General features: G+C 44.5%; 2 protein-coding genes across 17 annotated transcripts in view; one reads left to right on the forward strand and one right to left on the reverse strand.

The window, feature by feature from the left end:
- AKT3 (AKT serine/threonine kinase 3) overlaps window positions 1-5852 on the forward strand; it is a 207801-nt gene extending 201949 nt beyond the window's left edge. For all 7 annotated transcript variants that reach the window (XM_074351770.1, XM_074351769.1, XM_045509444.2 and 4 more), the window contains one exon: window positions 2297-5852. In XM_074351770.1, coding sequence (XP_074207871.1) covers window positions 2297-2382 — 86 coding nt within the window. In that variant the 3' untranslated portion in view covers window positions 2383-5852. The remainder of the gene's footprint in view (window positions 1-2296) is intronic.
- Window positions 5853-7472: 1620 nt separating this feature from the next.
- The window catches only part of SDCCAG8 (SHH signaling and ciliogenesis regulator SDCCAG8), a 185805-nt gene continuing 178937 nt past the window's right edge, over window positions 7473-14340 (reverse strand). For all 10 annotated transcript variants that reach the window (XM_074351768.1, XM_074351759.1, XM_045509440.2 and 7 more), the window contains one exon: window positions 7473-7825. In XM_074351768.1, the coding sequence (XP_074207869.1) occupies window positions 7803-7825 (23 nt within the window). In that variant the 3' untranslated portion in view covers window positions 7473-7802. The remainder of the gene's footprint in view (window positions 7826-14340) is intronic.

Genomic DNA, 14340 nt, shown 5'->3' on the forward strand with positions numbered 1-14340 from the left:
TGTGTGTGGTGGTTGGGGTTTTTTGCACTGTTTATGTCCGTTATCATCATTATTCCCTCTGAACCTCCTTTCAGAGCAGGAACGTATTTATGTACCTTGATGGGTGCGAAGGGCTGGCTGGGGCAGTTGGCTACCCTGTCAGCTGTCAGCTTCCCTGGGGCTCCCCTCCTTCCACAGCCCCACTCACCCATGCAGCAGCCAGGGCCCAGGGGACCCCTCATTCTTGCCCATCTCTATGGCCAGACTCTAGAGCACTGGAGGGAGCTGGAGGGAGAGTGTGATGTAATTGGCTTTAAAGGAGATCAAGATGTGGGGCCCACACATGGTTCTCTATGAGATTACATTTCTTTATGTTCAGAAAGGGGGTGAATTTGTAACTAAGTGACAGAATGAAGACTCTCTTTTGACTCTCAGCTAACAGTGCAGCCTCATAGCAGTAAATACTCCTTGAAAAGGAAGTCCAGCCTCTTCCCCTGTCAAGAGCCTGGCTGCCTGGGCTCCAGGCCTCTCCAGCCTGGTGCAAGGCCTGGTCGTGGCCAGACAAGCACCAGGCTTCCTACACTTGCTGTCCAGGGCTCTGCGTGTTCACTGTGCAGAAACGCACCCAGCAGAACAAAGCTGCTAGTGGGGCAAACCCTTTCCTTGAAATGTGATTAGTACTTGTCAGAGTCTGAACGTCAAGATTTCAGCCACCTTTCATATAGAGGGTTTTTATACTTTGTGACTCAAAACAGATATGCCATCCTCAGGTCCTGCCGTCTTTAGTGTATCTGAAAATACTGTGAAAGGTATTTGATTTAAAAGGTGGATGTGTTTTGCTTGATACCTAAGCAGTATTTTATAAGCAGGCAGAGATTTCCCTACATTACAGTACTATCTGGAAATGCTGACTGTAGATTAAAAGGTCTGCTCGCAGAAGGAGGGAGGTTTACACAGAACAGAGAGACACAAATCCTTGATGGATTGAGCGCCATATAATACAAGGCTATAAATTTCAGATAGCAACTTGATCCTGTTTCTATTAAAAATAGAATATTGAAGAGAACACTGAGGGGAAAAAAAAGCAGGAATGTGTGCTGTTCTTCAGAGGCGTGCAGAGCACCATCATTTGCTGTGTGACGGGGTCAGGGCACACCACACAGTGGGTCTGGCCCATGTTCTTTCTCCCGTTACGCGAAACTAATACTCCCTAGAGAGGCCGGAAAGTACAGAATTGGTAATGTACTTCCTGTATGTATGGAGGAAATAGAATTTTTTTGCTTGAAGAAAAGACAGTTGGGTATTTGAAAGACTCTCACTTATTTCATGCAGGACAGTATATGATCAGAGGCACTTTGAGTGGAGCAGAGGGATTTAATGGGCACCTCCCCTACAGACAATGAGCCCTGAGGATGGGAAGGACTTTGCCTGGAGCCCAGAGCAGATCAGATGCACAAGGAATCTGGGCTGAGTGACTGAGTGCATGGCCACATGTAAGGAAGAGCATCCTGGCAGTGCAAGATTTTAATCATGGAAATTGTTATGGGAAGACGTTGAGTGATCGTTTGTAATCTTTCTAGTGCAAGGAAACAGGGAAGAGGAAAGTTGAGGAGCAGCTTCAATGGAAACAGTCTCTTTCCATGCCTTTCAAGTCTCCCCGTTTGTTTCCTGATGAGCTAGTACTTAGATACTGGCTTCTTTCCCTCTTTTTCCTTGTCTTAGTCTCTTTTTTCTTGTTTAAAGGTTTATTGTAGGAAAATTAGGAACAGTGAGTTAAGACAGATATTAGATGTGGAGTAAAGAGTGTAAAATCTTAAACATGTAATCAGGGGCTCAGATGAGATGGAATCACAATAAGCTTTATTTTGCAATCACACCTAAAGCACCATGAAGAAGAGATACAGGCATTTGGGGGACAGATTGATACTGGATTCTAGGCAGATACTTTGGCTGCCTTAGGATTCACAGACTTTGTAATTTTGACGTACATAGTTTTATGAAATTGAAGGTTATTGAAGATCATTTGTTCCTTCTTATTTTAAAAATCTTGTCTTCTTCGATAATAGTTTTCCACAGTTTGAGTCCTGAAATATTAGTGTCTTGAAGATGATTTGATAGTATTATGTCTTCGTAGGTCATGTGTTTGAAAATGACATTTTTGAAGTAAGTGTAACCATTGTGTGTTTTAGTGATTAACACAAGTTTCTGGGCGCTCTTGCCTCTGCTAATCTTTTTATGTCAGGAGTTAGAACTATGTAGATCAGAGATAATGTTGCAAGAAATAAATATGAATTAAAATAGCTGTTTGTGCCGGCAGATGATGAGGACGGCATGGACTGCATGGACAATGAGAGACGGCCGCACTTCCCTCAGTTTTCCTACTCTGCAAGTGGCCGGGAATAGGTCTCTTACTTCTGCTACTTCACCGTCATCGTAGAGTTATTACTGAAAATGATTCCTGGACATCACACCAGTCCCAGCTCTTACAGATAGCAGGAGCACCTTCAGATGCCCCAGACCAGTCCAAGGTCTTCACCCCTCGCCGCCTTTCACTCACACGAGAACACACATATACGCAAACACTCTCGACTTTTTGTTTTTGCATGAAATTGTATCTCAGTCTAAGGTCTCATGCTGTTGCTGCTACTGTCTTACTATTATAGCAACTTTAAGAGGTAATCTTACAGTCTCTGGAAGTCATGAGCCCACCGTTCATTTGTGCACCAACTGTCATCTTCTGACCTTTTCAGCTTTTGTTTCTCCCTAACAGTGAAGGCTACATGAGATACACTGATTCTAGGTACATTTTTTAACTTTCTAGAAGAGAAATCAAAAACTAATTAGACTAAGAAGATTTAGTTTATAATACAGAACAAGCAGTTGAAGTGTGGTCATGTGCATATGCAAAATCTTAATAAAGCAGATCAGATCAGTGCATAAAGTAGGTATGTGTCACTGAGATCCGGCTGGAATTCATTAGGAAGCATTTGAGAGAAGGACTGAGCAACGGTTAAGACAGAGATATACATATATAAACTTAAATTCCTGTTGGATACTGCAGAGGAAGCCTGCTGTTCCACGCGGATGTCCAGATTCCATGGGCAGTTGTTGGCAAAGGAACACTTTCTACCAAGGAAGGAGGCATATGCACAGCAGAGTCAAGGTCACTTAAAGGGTCTGTGATACGATTTGCACCAGAGAGTATCCCCCCCCCCCCCCGTGCTTGGAAACCTTTTTCCTTTCTTGCTACTATCACCTCTGATGGCTGAAGAATGTAGACAGGTGTAATGATCCTGCTTTTCACCAAAATTTGTACACCAAGGTAAACAGGCGTTTGCCTTACTTGTTTTAATTTTTTTATTTTCAGTTCTACGTGAATTAGCTTTTTCTCGGATGTTAAAACTTTGAATGTCCTTTTATGATTTTGTTTATATTACAGTAGTATTTATTTTTTAGTGATAAGAATTGTATGTCATGTTAGCAAATGCAGCTCCAACTTACATAAAATAGACTTACTGCAGTTTATTTTGACCCATGTGCAAGGAATGTACACGCTGATGAGAACCATGCACTTTTTCTCCTATATAAACAAATTTTGATGAGGCTCTGAAATTGTACATATAGGGTTAGAGTTTGGCTTTGGGAGAAGAGATGCTGTCATTTAACCCCTTGGTGCTAAAAATGAGAAATCCCCAACTCTCCATGCCAAGGGGTTGAAACCAGTGAGTGTCGATGTTTGCTCTTCTGAGAATGGAAGTGTGCTGACGGCCTGGCAGTATACTGCAATGAAGAAAATTGAGACCTGGATGATAAGCAATGAACTTTACTTGGCAAAATGAACACATCTCGAGTAGTTAACGAAGTGGGCAGTTAAAGGATAAGGACCTAGTGTGTTTATTCTGATCATGGTACATTTATCACTGAATTAAGCCATCAGGGAAAAAACAAGACAAAAAAGAACACCTCCAACTTTTCTTTTTCTGTGTATACTCATGTCCTCAGATTCCAACACTTCTCACTGAAAGGGGACATGTATGCAAACCTCATCTTTCTCCTTCATTAATGATGATCTTCAGATTAAACCCTTTGGTGCTAGGAGCTGACATTTTCCAAAGCAGCCTATGAAGTCCAGGGGGCGGGGGGCCCTTCCTGCGGCAATCAGGAGGCTTCCCGACTCCATGGAGCAATCGTGGAGATGTACTTAGTTAAACTATCTGGCAGCTCCCAAATGGAAGACTGCAGCATGGTGTAGCGCTGTGACTGCGTTGTGTGAAAGAGCAAGTGACTTTCTGAGCAGGATGAATCATACTCATATGCAGATGTCTTAGCCTCTTGACGCTGGAAGTGTGGATTTATAGATATGAAACCACTGCTGGCGGTGGGTGGGCCACTGGGACTGACGGGGGGTTAAAGGGCATTTTACTAAGGCAGCTAAGACATATTCAGACATAGATTTTATCCTAATTTTTCATATTTCTACCTGAGTGAAGTTCATCCTTAATATTGAGTAGGAAGTTACAGTAAATGGTAGTTCATTCTTTCGTACACATATAGCTCAACTTTTTTTTTTTTTTCACTTGGAATTATGTTGAATGTTTCACTTTGACAAGAAAGTAGACTAGGTCTGTCCTGTAAGTTGTCTTGTATCCATTGTATAAAAAGGAAACGCAAGAGAAAGAGAGGACAGCTGAGCTGGGCTGGTGTTCAGAGCATTCATTTCTTCAGAGGGAAAGTATGACACCATACACTAAGCACACTGAGAGTTTGGGCTTTTTTCCAAATCTTAAGGTGATTTCCATGACCTTGGCCAAGGACACTTCCTAAAGATTCAAGGTAGCGTTGACCATGCCCCAGGCTGGCTGCTCTGCACAGCAGGCTCCCCCTCCCCAGCCAGTGCCCGGGGCTCAGTCCTCAGTCCTGTACCCACTCTGAGATTCCGTGAGTGTCACACAAGGTGTTTTCTTGGCTTCAATCTTGAGAATTCCTTACTTTCACTCCCTGACCTCAGTCAGCTGGTGTAGAAAAACAGAAATGTGTTTAGATGAAGATTCTGAAGCTTCCCTTGTGTCTGCCCTTAGCTGAAGTTTTGGATTCTGGCAGATGGAAAGGCCTGAACCGGGAGCCACTCTCTTTGAGTAGAGTTCCGGCTCTGCGGACTCCATCCTGTACCGAGTCTGCCTCTTGCCATGATGCAGCCATCCTGGAGGAAATGGGCCGTTTCTGCTTGGATTTTCAGCAGGGCTGCTCACAGCTTTGCTTTCCACACTAACTACATAGCATTATTCCAGTGTTTTCCATTTCCCATACCTGATTTCCGGCTTCTTAAAGCTGACTGTTCTTGCAGGGGCCACTTGCCTCTCTTCGAGTCCAGAGTAAGGGCCCCCCCACTAACTGCAGGGTCTCTATATCACACCTCAGTGTACACACTTTGCTGCTACTGTTTGTACTGTCCACAGTAGAATTTCCTTACCTTGCTCCTGGTAGTGCATTACAGGCAAGCATGAAATGTAAAGTATTTATTTAAATAAAAAGAAAACCTCTAAATTGGTAATTGAATTACCTCCCTGTAGCTTTATAGTTTGTGACATTTCTTGACCTTGCTAGTTCTTTCATTAGATCCGCGCAAGATCTAGTCATCTGGTTAAGGATTTTAAGCAGACGCAACTATGAACCCAAGAAACTGTATTACTATTACTGTTGGTCATACTAAAACTGTTTATTTCCTTACGTATATGACCCACAAGGATGTGAAATAACGACAAGAAACTGTTTTTGTACACTGTACATCCTTAGTATTTTTACACGTATATGATAGGGATGCACATTATTTTCCTTCGTACAGACAGCTTAAATAAAGCACTATGTCAATCTGCTACTTCTCTGTTTATTGTTGTTGGACGTGGTTCTGCAATCTCAGAAAATTAAACGTTAGACTTCTGAAAAAAAAAAAGATTAATAGCTCCACCTGCACCTGGTATTAACCTATTCTATTTAAAATGTGACAGGAAAGTATGTAAGTTTCTTGTAGCTCCAAACACAGAATTATTTTGTTTCTTCAAAAAAATGGCGATAGTGCAGTTATACAAACTTTGATGAAGGGATCCTTCCAAAGGGGAGATGCTGACCTCTCAGCGATGGGTTTAGGCCAGATCTGTGATGCCAGAGACGGACTAGGTCTCTTTGGAGATTGGTTAAGCCCCTGATAGTCTTTACACCAGGTGGTTTGGACCCAGAATTCTTAAGAAGCATAGCTCACTAGTAATGTCTTCCTGATAATGTGTTGCTCTGCATACTTCTTTCTTAGAATATATTTTTAAAACTTCAGGGCAAATTAACCAACTTAGACATGGGTGATAGATGGATAGGAGGGCTGGCCTACGGTCTGATTTATCCAGGAGCATTCTGGATGGGGCCTTTTTCTGATTTTACCTCATAAACCTACTGTTGTAGAAACTTGGCTTTGCTCCTGTGACTGTGCCAGATAGGGGAAGGCTTTGGGACCAGAGTTGGTCAGGCACGTACGTGTATGCCACACAGCCGAACGGGAGGGCTTCCTCACACGGGCGCCTCTCTCAGAACCACTGGGGTTGACAGATCCAGGAGGCTAACATAAAGTGACCTCTGTAATTATTTAAAGGTGCTATTTTTAGAATTGTGTAATTTATTTACTGTTCCTGAAACAGAATTAGGGACAATTAACACGTGACAACCTTTATGTCTAGCACATTTGATGAAATCAAAAAGCTTCTAAATTTGAACAGAAGTTCTGTCCTTCCAGGCTGGAACTGTGTCCATGCGCAAGAGGCTCAAATGGTCTTTGTGGGTGTATCGTCCCACTGCCTCCGAAGCCTAAGCCACGTCCATGAGAGGCCATGGTGATGGTGGTAGTGGTGGTGACGGTGTTGGTGGTGACAGAGCGCTGCTGGGAGAACAGCCTGAGGTCAGGGACTAGTCCCGACTGCAGCCTTGCCCTTGCTGTTCCAGTGTCATCCTCAAGAACAACACAACACTTTCAGTGCCCATTTTTATTACTTTAAAGCAGTTGAGGGCTTGTGTATAGTAGAAATACTATTTTAAACTAAAACAATGATCTGTGTACAGGTATTTGATAGAATTCTAAGTAAATTTTGTAATTTCATGAAGTACGTTTTTAGGCTCCCTCTCAGTTACTGCATTTTGAAGAAGAAACCTGACGCCATCAAGCCAAAGATGCTTTTTGTCTGTTTTTGTTGTTAACAGAGTGGAGAGGATAATGCTTAGTGCTTCCTGGTGTCTTCTGACTGTGCACAAATTAGCAGGATGATAAATAATGGAGGCTTACAGGATGTTGATTAAAAGCAAAGTTGAAGGATGCCATGTGCAGATCATCAAGAGGGAAAGAAGCAGGAAAGGCAGGAAGAAGGTTTGGTCCTTCACACCCTTTGGCCTAGTTAAAATACGTGCCTTTTTTGGTATTTTTTTCATCATTACAAGATAAAAAGGAAACATTACAATTCAAGTCTTCAAAAAGTTTATTTATTGAAATTCATATGTGTAACAAAGCATACAAGTGAGCAGATATAAAAACATACTAACTTCAAGCCATTTTGGAAAACATACACCAGGAGGTCTCCTCATCTAGTCTCAGACTTCAGCTCCAGCCCGTCTGCCCTGCAGGGACCACTTGGCAGCGAATGTGGCAATGACGACGCAGCTCACCGCAGTCCGGGGCGGTGTCCACTGGGGAGGTCGCAGTGCATTGTGACATCTTACGTACAAATCAAATGAATGTAAATATCTCTTTGTAAATCATTTATTTCACTCTGTTTCATCCAGGTCAGCAATCAGATTGTGGCATGCTGGGTAACTGGAAAAAAATGATAATAAAAAGTAAGTTTAAATAGATCATGTTCTTCAATGTGATTTGTCTTCTTACTGGTTTAGTCACTTCTTTCCAAGGTTTTTGAGAAAATTCTTTTGCTAAAAATACAGAAATTATATTAACCAATTGTATGCGAAATTTATAGGACTATAAGGTGAACTCTTGTTTTAATGCTTTAAATCTGAAAACAACCTGATTTCTGGACATTCGTGTGTCTCTTAAATAAGGCTGATCTGATGACAGGACTTGGCCAAAGAGCCACCTCTGTCCCCATAGGCAGGGGAAAGGAGACAGTGATTCGTGCTAGAGTCTGTTTACTGAAAATTGCTCAGACGTTACAGTGAGTAAAACTAGACCGAAAAACAGGATATAGATCAGGTGTCCCTAAGAAATTCCTGGTGAAGTGATACAAGCTAAAACCTCCTAGTTTTTCAATGCAGACAATGTATTTTAACATATATAAAGGCATTTTTACATGGAAACCACCTCCCACAGGCTGGAAGAGGGAATTTGGTGTATGTGGTCTCTCAGTTTTAAATAGAATAAATGTTTCAAAACTAGCTCATGAAAACTGGGTTGAGGGAGTCACAAGTTAGGAAATCCGTATTCACTGCTGCCTGCCCTGGCTGACGTGGCTGTTCAAATTAGTGCAGAATAAACCAGGTCAGGAAGTGGTGTCAGAAACCACTGGAAATAGTTACATTCCACAAAACGTTTCTCAAGTACCTTCTATGTCCTATATGGGAAGATGAGTCAGACATGGTCCTTGCCCTCCAGGAATGTGACATCTCAGAGAAGATGGGGACTGGGCAGAGGGCTAAGGTGGTAACTACCAAGTCCCCATTTTCACTTCAACAGAGAAATCAGAATGCAGAGCAGGGTCATAGGCCTGCCCCGTCTCTGGCTGGGTGAGACTCGTCCTCAAGAGAAACAGGTGGGCTCTGCACTCCCGAATAGAGACTTGCTGAGCTAGAATCAGAGAGGGCTCTTGTTAACCCAACCTAGGCCTCGATTACAGGACAATGAGTGAAACCCAGATCAGAGTTTGCACAAAAGAAACTTGAAAATCAGTCTTGCCTTGCCTGTTTACATTTCAAGTAGATTTCCCAGTGTATGTGAGGCACTCCTCATGACTTTTTTTGAAGTATAGTCAGTTATAATGTGTCGGTTTCTGGTGTACAGCACAATGTCCCAGTCATGCATATATATATATACATATATTTATTTTCATATTCTCTTTCATTAAAGGTTATTACAAGATACTGAATATAGTTCCCTGTGCTATACAGAAGAAATTTTTTAAATTTATTTTTGTAGTGGCTAACATTTGTAAATCTCAAATGCCCAAATTTATCCCTTCCCATCACCCCCTTTCCCTCCAGTAACCATAAGATTGTTTACTGTGTCTGCAAGTCTTTCTGTTTTGTAGATGAGTTCATTAATGTCCTGTTTTTTCTCTTTTTTTAGATTCCACATATGAGTGATATATGGTATTTTTCTTTCTCTTTCTTATTTCACTTAGAATGATGATCAGTAGGTCCTTCCATGTTGCTGTAAATGGCATTATTTTATTCTTTTTTATGGCTGAGTGATATTCTATTGTATAAATATACACAACTTCTTTATCCAGTCCTCTGTTGATGGACATTTAGGTTGCTCCTGTGCCTTGGTTATTGTAAATAGTGCTGCTGTGAACATTGGGGTGCATGTATCTTTCTGAATTAGAGCTCCCTCCAGATATATGCCCAGGAGTGGGACTGCTGGGTCATATGGTAACTCTACTTGTAGTTTTTTTTAGGAATCTCCATACTGTGGCTGCACCAAACTACATTCCCACCAACAGTGTACGGGGGTTCCCTTTTCTCCACACCCTCTCCAGCACTTACCATTCGATAAACCTCCTAGAAGAAAACCTAGGCAAACATTGTCTGACATAAATCTCAGCAATGTTCTCCTAGGGCAGTCTACCCAGGCAATAGAAATAAATGCAAAAATACACAAATGGGACCTAATTACACTTACAAGCTTTTGCACAGCAAAGGAAACCATAAGTAAAACAAAATGACAACCTGTGGAATGGGAGAAAACATTTGCAAATGATGCAACTGACAGAGGTTTAATTTCCAGAATATATAAACAGCTCATACAACTTAATAACAAAAAAACAAACCACCCAAGCCAAAAATGGGCAGAAGACCTAAACAAGCAATTCTCCCATGAAGACATACAAATGGCCAATAGGCACAGGAAAAAATGCTCAATATTGCTAATTATCAGAAAAATGCAAATCAAAACTACAATGAGGTATCACCTCACACCAGTCAGGATGGCTGTCACTCAGAAGTCCTCAGGACAAGTCTGTGGGAGATCAGTTTATCACGTGTGCAGCCCTCTCCCTCTGGCAGGGCAGGAGGCTCCCCCGGCGCCCTGAGGAAGTTGTGTCTGTGTGCGGCCTCAGGGGGGCCCCACAGGGCTTCTGAGCAGCGCAGGGAGGCCGTGAGTCCCGGGGCTCCACCGCTGCAGAAAGGGCACCCTCTGTCCTCAGACGGCCACCAACTCCATCTGCCCATTAAACACAGGATCTCTGAGAGCCGATCTGCCTCCAGTCTTGATCAGTCGGCTCGTGGCCGGCTTGAAGGACCTCCTTTCCCACAGACGGGCAGGCTGGAGCTGACCGGGAGCCCCGGAGATGGTGGCTTACTTTCTAACTCTAAAGACTCAGGGGTGTCTCTGAATACGAGGGCAAGCATAAACCTCAACAGGCACATTTCAAAAGAAAAATTTAACTGAACTTCAGGTAGGAAACACACCCGTAACACGCACAACAGAGAACAGTAAAGACATTAAGTAGAAGGAAAATGCATTGCGGGGTTTTTTTAACCAAGCTCCAGGAAACGAGCATTTCTCACCAGGGGTCTTTGCGGTTCCTGTGACTCCAGGCTCCCTGGGACCTGACCATCACCTGACCGAGACCCTGCTGCGGGGAGGGGTTCAGCCTGCTTTTCTCTCCCGGGAGCAACTCGGCCATCACTGTCTTCTTGTCGGTTTTCTCTTTCATTTGGTTTTGAGGCGAAGCCCAGTAATCCTCCCCACTTTCGTATCACAGTACTTAGCGTTCACACTCGGTCCCCTCGCCCACCACCGCCCAACCACGGTGACCATTCAGTAAATGTGACGATGAGTAGTTGACCCTAATTACAGCAACTTGCCTGCTAAACATAGCACTTGCTGTCACCCTCGGATCTTTACTAAGGAATGTTTCTGTGTTCTTCCCCCCGGCCAGTGGCATGTCCACAGAGAAGCTTTAGTTATCGCCCAAATCGGGCTCATCTGCCATCACTTCTTAGGGATACTAGCCATGCCTACTCCCAGAAAGTTGGTTCACTGTTCACGCCACAGTGGCCACAGTCTGGCTGTAAGGGAGACAAGGGCGTGTGTGCCGGTGGGCATCAGCCGGTTTGAACTGTGTGTTGAGCCCTCAGCCACCATCCTCCCACCTTGATGACAAGTGTGCCTTCAGACTTGTTACCAAGGCCCCTTGCTGTTAGCCCTCCTAGGTGGTGTGGCCACATCTGCAGTGGCCAGTGGCTGCCCTCCAGACTGAAGAGGGCTGAAGGTACCCTGGCAGCTGCTCTTCTGAAGTGCTGTCCACAGATGACACAAATGCTCCAGGACTGCAAGCTCGCGACTGACCTGTTTTCTTTGTTCTCGTTTTAAACCCTAACAGAGCCTTCTCTCCACAAATCCTGGCTTCCGTGTCTAATTTGTTTCTGAAGTTTAACTTTAAATTCAGAGTTTAAAAAATGAGTCTCTCTGGGTGACCTGAATTGTTCCCCAGGCAACCACACCGTGGGGTCCAGCAGGCCTTCTCTGCCTCTTTGTTCCCAAGCCTGTGGCCCAGGGATGTCACAGTCCAGCGCGGCCCTGCCCACGGGGGTGCTAGCAGCCCCTGCAAACGGAATACCCATCCTTGGTCTCTCCCTTGCTCATCTGTAGATTTTCTGTTGCTGTGTGGCCAGGTCAAAAAGTGGACCTGTCCTGTTTTTAACTAGAGAGGGCAGGATCCCTCCCCCAACCTCTGTCCGAGGCATTTCAAAGGTTGGCCTCTGTTGACAGAGCTCCAGGGAAGCCACCAGTACCTGCCCTCACTACACCCCCACCTTGAGAGCCAGGCCACTGCGCTGCAACTTTCCCAGCCAGGGCCCAGCTGCAGGCCGCTGCCCCGGGAGAAAAAAGCCTCCCTCCCCTTCCAACCAGCCCAAGGCCCAGGGGATGAAGACCAGTCTCTCTGGAAGTTCATTTCCCAGTTCTCTTCACTCCACTTCTCCGGGCCCAATTTTTCTGTTTGTGTAAAAAGGATGTTAAATGATTTCTCCAAGTGGCCCTTTCCAGCCTGCAGGGATCTCAGTGCCACCCTGCTGGCTGGCCATCTCTTCTGGGCTCTGGTAATGCAGGGAGCTCCCTTTTAAAAGGAAGCTGGTTCTATTATTAGTTAGGTTTTTTTGTTTCTTTGTTTTTTTAAAGCAGAAACTGAGTGATGTGGAAGCTAAAAACTTCCCCGAAGGGCTACAGAACGAAGGTTTGAACCTGGGCGGTTTGACCTCAGAGTCCGGCTCTGTTTCATGCTGTTCCGGCCGGCCTGGGGGAAGGGCACGCAAGCGACCAGGGCTGACGTTTGCGGGATTCAGTAGGAATCGGATGTCGGGCAGCCTGGAACCAACAAGCCAAGTGGCCTATGGATGGTCACCGATTTGTCCTCACCAGTCCTCTGGGGAACCTGGTGGAAACGTGGCCTCGGACATGGCTGCCAACCTGTGAGAAGGCAATTCTCCGCCCAGGGCTCACGGTCATGAACTCCGGGGAGAGGCCTGGGCCCGCCTCCGCCCAGCACAGATCACCGAAGCTCTGGCTGAGCTGCCCCTCCCTCGGCCGGCACAGCTGCCAGGCGGGCAGGAGGTCACAGCAAGGTCACCGCAGACCCTCAGTTCGTTCTTCCCTCTGGGCCTCCAACAATAAAAGCTCTGTGGCAGTCAGAGTGCAAGCCCCATTTTTTCTGGACTCCAAGGCCTGGCTTTGCTGCCTCCGGGGTCCGAAACAGGAAAAGAACTATAGAAGCCAGAAAAATGCAAAGGTAGAAGCAGGACAGACTTCCTTGCAGAAAGAGGCTGAAGACGGGGATTCCTGGGCTTCCCGGGAAACAGCGTCTTGAGCTGGACGTGGGGGGAAGCAGGGAGTCCTGCGCACAGGCAGGCGCGGTCCGAGCTGGAGGACACACGCCCGGGGCTGGCATCTGCTACGCCAGCCCTCCTCCCCAGCACACACTCAACACGAGGTTCCTTCCAGAACCCGTGGGATCCCGGGTTTGTCACCTTCCAGCTTTCTTGAATCCCATGAGTCACGAGAACTTCCCCTGCACATGGGCAGGGGTCTGTGTTTTATAGGAACCATGTTTCCATGGTAAATAGATTTTAAGAATTCCCAAAGGACAGACAGTGTCACCAACAGCAGAGAGTGGAGCCTCTGGCTGCCTCATGTTTGAAAGCGTTAAAAATAAAGACAACATTGACATTTGGGGTTGTAATGTGACGGAATTACAGTCTTTTAAAGGCAAGAACCACTTATCTACACTACATGTAATATTCAGTGTTTTGTTCACTTGTCTAATTGGATTAAAATATTTAGCTCCCTTTAAAATCTTGATTGTGAATTTATATTGCAAAATGTAATGTCTGACTCGGGAAGCACTAAGTGGAGCAAATGTATCTGAAGCAATGTAAAAATTCAATTTATTTTTCTTCCATGAGTCTTACTCTGAAATTATTCACTCTTGGACAAACTGAACTCGTAACAGAAGAGTAAGTTTGGCTTAAAGGAATCTGCATGCACTTTTCAATATTACCCATGCACAGGGCCTTTAGTTAAAAAAAAGAAAAGTTAAACTATGCTATTTGAGTTGCTTGGGGAAGCTTCTCTGAGGGTCACAAGACCCTGACGTTAGAAACGCAGCACCAGGGGTCTTACGTCACTCTTAACCACACTCAGGCAGCAGGGAGTTAATGACATTTTAGCTGCATATGTTCAAGTTTATTTAAAAAAATATGCAAGTCACTTTGGTTGACAGTGTCTTGTACACAGTTTTGAAAGAATCAGGGCAAACTTTAACAGAGTCAGTTTTTATTTGAAAAATATTTTCTGGGAATGTATCAGTGTTTATTTTTGAGACTGACAATTCGGGTGAAAATCAGGATAAAAACAAAAAAACAACAATTTGGTTGAAATCAAATTGTTTGTTTTCATCTATTTAGAATTCTTTCCAAAAAATCTTGGTTCAGGAGGAGGCTTTTTAATTTATTTTATTCAGTGTATTTGCTGTTCTATTCAAGCACCATCTGTCCTGCAGGTAGCTAGCTTTGCAGAAGCTCCGACGTTAGCTGGGTGAAGCCCCCAGGGCTCAAGGAAGGACACCACAGACCTGGTGAACACCTCCGAGTCCCAGCTGG

This window comes from Camelus bactrianus, chromosome 23 (assembly GCF_048773025.1).
Source record: "Camelus bactrianus isolate YW-2024 breed Bactrian camel chromosome 23, ASM4877302v1, whole genome shotgun sequence".
Taxonomy (NCBI): domain Eukaryota; kingdom Metazoa; phylum Chordata; class Mammalia; order Artiodactyla; family Camelidae; genus Camelus; species Camelus bactrianus.